Source organism: Amphiprion ocellaris, chromosome 19, assembly GCF_022539595.1.
Source record: "Amphiprion ocellaris isolate individual 3 ecotype Okinawa chromosome 19, ASM2253959v1, whole genome shotgun sequence".
NCBI lineage: Eukaryota > Metazoa > Chordata > Actinopteri > Pomacentridae > Amphiprion > Amphiprion ocellaris.
The window spans coordinates 12,791,389-12,797,356 of NC_072784.1; the positions used below are offsets into that span (position 1 = coordinate 12,791,389).

The 5,968-nt window shown below is 38.5% G+C and overlaps 1 protein-coding gene across 1 annotated transcript; it reads right to left on the minus strand.

The window, feature by feature from the left end:
* Positions 1 to 547: 547 nt before the first annotated feature.
* On the minus strand, positions 548 to 5,240 carry rpl19 (ribosomal protein L19). The gene is made up of 6 exons (XM_023278737.3): positions 5,192 to 5,240; positions 4,698 to 4,804; positions 2,344 to 2,466; positions 2,126 to 2,246; positions 1,034 to 1,144; positions 548 to 729 (listed from the first exon to the last, which is right to left on the minus strand). The coding sequence occupies exons 1-6, from the start codon at positions 5,194 to 5,196 to the stop codon at positions 606 to 608; spliced, it is 591 nt and encodes a 196-aa protein (XP_023134505.1). The 5' UTR covers positions 5,197 to 5,240; the 3' UTR covers positions 548 to 605.
* Between the last annotated feature and the right edge of the window lie 728 nt (positions 5,241 to 5,968).

Consider the following 5,968-nt stretch of genomic DNA (forward strand, 5'->3'; position numbering starts at 1 on the left):
TATTATTTTAGAGGAATCTGGAATATCAACAGTACTACGGTGTATTTCTAGTTTTTTATTTTTCTACTGGTGTCCCTACATTTTTGCACAACCCCCTTCACTGCTGCTTCAGCATGATTCGCAACTTAATTTCTCTCAATGTAATATGTGAGCAACTGGATACTTTGTTTCCCCAAGTATCTTGTTCACGTAATTTATACAATAGTGTCTGCCAAATGCCTGCAACTCAACTGAAAATGTTATAAGCTAATGCTACTTTGAAAAGCAGGGAGAAATTAAATATTCTGTAAATAAAATTTTCAAGGTTTAACTACTCACAGATGCCGTTTTTAAGGTAACTGTTGTGGTTTTTCCAACTCTCACTCCAAAGAAATGCATTTTTTTGTAAATGTATCCTAAGTTCACATGCATGTCCTTTAAATTTAATACATCCAACTCTTAACACTGTAAATATATACTACAAATAGAACTACCAAAGGTTCACCAAAGAATCCCTGCTAATATGGTTATTAGGATCATAATGGAAGTAAAGTCAGGAGACCATCAGTGTCTTTCTGTACACTTTTATTGTCAACACCTGATGGCAGAGTGAGGCAGGAGCCACATCACTTCTTGGTCTCCTCCTCCTTGGACAAGTTCTTGATGATCTCCTCCTTCTTGGCCTGGAGACGCTCCTCTCTGCGCTTGCGAGCCTCCTTTGTCTTGGAGCGGCGAGCTTCGGCCTGATCGCTGCACAAGAAAACAAAGAAGCGGGTGTTCATCACCGTTCTCCTGCTTCTTCCTCAGCTTTTTATATCAACTAGACCTTCGGCGATACAATCCTCTCATCCAGTGCATGCAAACTGGCTTCAAAGGCCTGAAGTGTTCATTTCTCCTCATTGGCACACAATTGTGAGCCTAAGAAAACCCAACACCGCATGACACAATGCGATAACAGGACATGTTTTTAACCCAGACCTTTATGGTAATCCAAAAACCATTAAATCAGCGTTGAAATGTGTAACTCCAACAAGTCTTTAGGACTGATACGTACGCCAGCAGCTTCTTGCGGGCCTTGTCAGCCTTCAGCTTGTGAATGTGCTCCATCAGGACGCGCTTGTTCTTGAACACGTTACCCTTCGCCCTCAGGTAGAGGCTGTGGTACCTGAAGAGAGCGGAGAGGAAAACAAATTCAGAAATTACTGGAATACATAGCAACCATCGTAATTTAAAGGCATCAATCTTTCTTGCACGTCGATGTATAAGAGTAAAGCGGTCACTGTGATCCTCTAAACCCCAAAAGCTATTGTTGGGTGTGAGATATATGTTGTATTTCTAAATAAAACACCAAATTTACACAATTTTTAGAGCTACAAACTGTAAAAACACAATATTTCCAATGGCCCTTGAACTAATTATGGGTTACTTTTAGTTTCAATGGAAAAAACATCAAAATCGAAACGTAAGATTCTGAAAATTCTTCAAAATCACTTCACTCCACAGGTTTCATTTAAAAATGTACCAAATTCTGCAAAAACCTAAAAAGTCTTTGCTCCCCAATGCAACTAAAAAACATGAAGCTGCAACCCACAGTAAAGACACAAAGACTCAAACACTTTGGGTGAACTGCAGGCTGTGCAGTTTACACAGAGCAGATGGGAGACTTGTATGATTTATGTTTTTTTTTTAAAGTAAATAGTAAAATATCCATACTATGTAGAGCCACCGCTTTCTTTTCCAGTAATAAATGATACTTAGAGGCTGTTCGAAAAATGCCAAACATGCTGATTCTAGGTCTTCTCCATTTTTGTAATCAAGGGGATTCAAATTTAGTTTTTCTCCTTTATTTACAATTCATGGCATTAGAACTGTCTTATTCCATGCAGGTGACAGTTGTTAGTTTTCTGTATGTCTAGCCACGGTTAAGCTGTTTCCATAGAGGTGCAAGACTTTGTACTGCAGTGAAAAATAAGCCCAGAATGAGCAAAAATGCGAGCTAGCAGCTGCAGAGTTTAGTTTAAATTCAGAACGTAGGTTTCTGTGGGAAATATTCTTCCATTTTTGAGTGAAACAGCCATTTGAAAGATGTATGAAAATGTCACGTCATCAGAAGAAGCAACAGCAACTACAGAAAGCATAAACCTACATGTGCCTGTCGATCTTCTTGGACTCCCTGTAGCGACGCAGCAGACGACGCAGGATCCTCATGCGACGCATCCAGGACAACTTCTCTGGCATACGAGCGTTGGCGGTACCCTTTCTCTTACCTGGATGCAAGAAGACATGTCAACTGTGCTGAACGTGGAAAACACCAAAGATGGACTGATTCAGATTCTTCTTTGACAAATGAGCGATTCAACCTACCGACTCCCATGTGTCTTCCCTTGCGACGTGCCAGCGTGTTCTTGCGGCAGCGGGCCCTGGAGTGGACCGTAACAGGTTTGCGAATGATAAGACCATCCTTCACCAGTTTACGGATCTGCTGGCCTGAACACAGAAGGAAACAAGTGAGCTGCTGGGACGCTCTGAACACCAATATCTGTAGCATATATAACGGCAGCAGAAAAAACATTTGAAGGGTTTGGAAGCAGAATGGTCTAACCCACTTTCTGTAGTTTTTGTGTTTTCTAGAATGGCCTGACATTCAAAGCGCCACTGTAATGCTATACTTGCAAGCAGACTTAATGTGATCACCAAAAATAGATCTATACTTTATTCAGCTACAACAGGCTCAGAATTGCTTTTTTTAGCTGATGTTACAGGTGCGAGATCTTATTTTACAGGGTAATTTAATTATAATATACGTTTCCCTGATCATTTTTTATGCCAAATTTGCACTACTACAAATAAGACTGTGAGACTAAAAGGAATCACAGGCTTTTAAAACACAAATCATCCAGACTAAGTCAACAATAAGCAGTTCCTATTTGTGCACAGTGAAGGCAATCAGTCTGTTTTAACTTATCTGACAAAAACTTGCACTTTCCTGCTATTTCTAAACATTTTAATGGTTATGATGCTTGCAAAACCGCAACGAGACTAGACTAGTAAAAATACAGATATGTATTTTATTCTCAAGTCTTTCATTTGGTGCTGTGGTGAGCTTTCCTTGGCACGAACTAAATTTTGTTTTTAATGGGAGCCAAAAATATTGGATTTAGTATAAACTCTAATATTTTTGCAAACAAATTCAGCCAATTTCCGCACATTTTGGAAACGTTTCATCTGTTACTTGCAACATTATAGCACAACACTGTATTGCTCTTTTTAAGATTGCACCATCTTAACCAATGTTTTATTGTCTTCTTGTGACACCAGTTTTGAAAGCTGCTATAGAAATAAACTTTATTATTTTATCAGTATAACATCAACTATAACTCCAGAGGCTCCTTGTGAAGTCTGAGAAAAGACACCTGAGTAAGCGGAACTGGTGTGAAATTTGAAATACTTGAAGCTGATCAGACACAAAGTGTTTAGTTAAACACATGCTATCAGCATTACAACTATAAAGTATTGTTGGATGTACTTTTAGGACCCTTTCTGTAATAGTTTTTACAGTCATTACAGTAACACGGTCATGAAAAGATCATGCTGCTGCGGTAAGTCGGGATAATTGATGACGTCACCGCAGAACACATCCGTATTATAAACCAACACAAGGTTTTAATTTTGTTTTTCTCAAAGGCATCAATCCAGTCTAACAGATGCTGCTCTTCATTGTCACTGTGTTCTGGCAGCATGATGACGTTGGTCGTTTTTGCCTCCAATCATGGATTAGCTGCAGAGATACACCACTAAAATCCTAATGCAATACTGTCTGACTACTTCACCACACATCTATTTAAATGTGTTACTGTGCTGTGAATTTTGCAGTATTTTTACATATTCAAAGCTACTAACAAAGTCAGAGAAACATTCTACAATAAGGAGAAAATGTGTTGCTTTAACTGCTCCGTGCAGTACAATATCCCATCTGTCCATGTTGCAGTTTGTTTGACCTACAGACTGAACTTTTCACTTTGTTAGGGCTTTATTAAAAACTTGGGTTTCTTTTGTAGTTGCACCACTGACCTAAATAATGAGCACTTTTTATTATTTATTCACATCATGTTGGAGTTTCCAGTTTAGCAATTACACACTAAAACTTTGCTTTAATTCCCTACTATGTTGCAGTGTACAGTGCTGTGCAGTTTTTCAAAATAAAATGAATTTCAATGAAAGTTATTTAGCTTTCTGAAGTGAAAATAAAGTACAGATCAGTAAAAAAGCTCCTCAATGAATCTACAGGATAACAGCTGATAGTGGCCATTATAGGTGATTTTTTTTTGGTTTGTTTTCTTCTGGACCATTTAAAGTGTCCCCGACCCAAACGACTATTAAATAAAATTTAAAACAAGTATTTCCAAGGCACACTTAAGCATATGATGCTAGCTCTGTAAATGTCACAGTGGGTGCCTATGACAGTGATATGAAACATGGACCAAGCACAGAAGTAAAGCAGAATAATTTTACTTTGCTTAGAGGACAATGTTCCACATTTTATTTTCATTTTAGTAGGAAACTGGTGCAATTATTTAGTTAAAAGCTGAAAGTTTCAGGTCTGAATTTAGCCCCTACTGGTCCAATCAGCTCCTGTGACTGAGACAGACAGCAGCTGAGTACCGATTCGTTAAACAAAGCAGCTATAACTCTAACTAACTACTGATTGCTCTGCTTACGGGAATTGGCGTTGGCGATCTCGTTGGTCTCGTTAGGGTCCAGCCAGACCTTCTTCTTGCCACAGCGCAGGACGCTGGAGGCCAGCCTCTTCTGGAGCCTGAGCATGCTGCAGGAGACAGAGACAAGAGCCGGTAAAGAAAAAAAAAAAATACAGACACAAACACAACTTCTGTCGCCACAAAATAGCCTTTTTATTATGCGGTAACGTGGATTAAAACTGCTAAAACGAGGTGCGAGAGGCTAAGTAGCCGTTAGCCCAAAAGCTAACATTTAGCTAACCGCTAGCCGGGTGACAACATGGCTTCTCCGGCAGCTACATCGTGTTCCATAGATCTCTGTAAAAATATGGGATTTTGGCTTTGGAAGGACGTGTAAACTTTATGTACTGATAAAACGTGAACTTAGGCGTCTTTATAAATTGATTTGACTTTTACATGTGTATATTTTAACTGTTAGATTCAGACTTTTACTGTCCCTTCGACAGCGGTCCTACCTCATGGCTGCTACTTCAATAGGAAAAGGAAGGTTTGAGAGACGGGCTGGACGCTACCATTTAAGGGGAGAGTCCATCTCCGATCGTGAAAAACCTACAAAGCAACTCGCTTCCCATTAGACATTATTATTTCTCTATATATTCAACAGTATTAATACACGATCACATTCGACGATAAAATTAGTAGAAAGTGAATTCAGACAAAGACAATCCCGAGCGAATTATAAAATTTCACATCGCTGAAACCCCCTTTGCAAAATAATGGTACTAGCCAGTTTTTTCGCAATGCATCATGGGGGAAGTAGTATTTGGGTGTAATCTGCTGTTTCACCACACGAGGGCGATGTTGAGACTTGAAACGACACTAATACAAGACTCCAGTCAAAAACAAACGCTTATGTATGTTTTAAAGAAAGTATTTACATGATATTAATATGCATCTTTGGATTATAATGACAAAGGTTTTATATTGCAATCCGAAAGATTTAATTTTAACAGTTCATTCTTTGGCTAGAAATCTTAAAATCTTCAATACTGCACTGTTGCATCATTGTGTACTCAAATAAATAAAATAATAACAATACCACAGTGCAATTTGGTCTTTAAAATCAATAAACGCATTGCTAATATATAAATAAAATAACAGCTTTATTTGTATAGCACTTTTGAAAACAAGGGTTTACAGAGTGCAAAAGCAGCAGAAGGCAACATAGCAGCAATTAAGACATTATTAATGCAAGAAGACAACAGATGCAAAAATGCAAAACACAATATGTA

Coding starts and splice junctions, on each gene's coding strand:
- rpl19 (XM_023278737.3), bottom strand. Junction 2,467..4,697: donor GATCGCCAACGCCAATTCCC/GTAAGCAGAGCA, acceptor TTCTGTGTTCAG/GCCAGCAGATCCGTAAACTG. Junction 730..1,033: donor GCCCGCAAGAAGCTGCTGGC/GTACGTATCAGT, acceptor TTTCTTGTGCAG/CGATCAGGCCGAAGCTCGCC.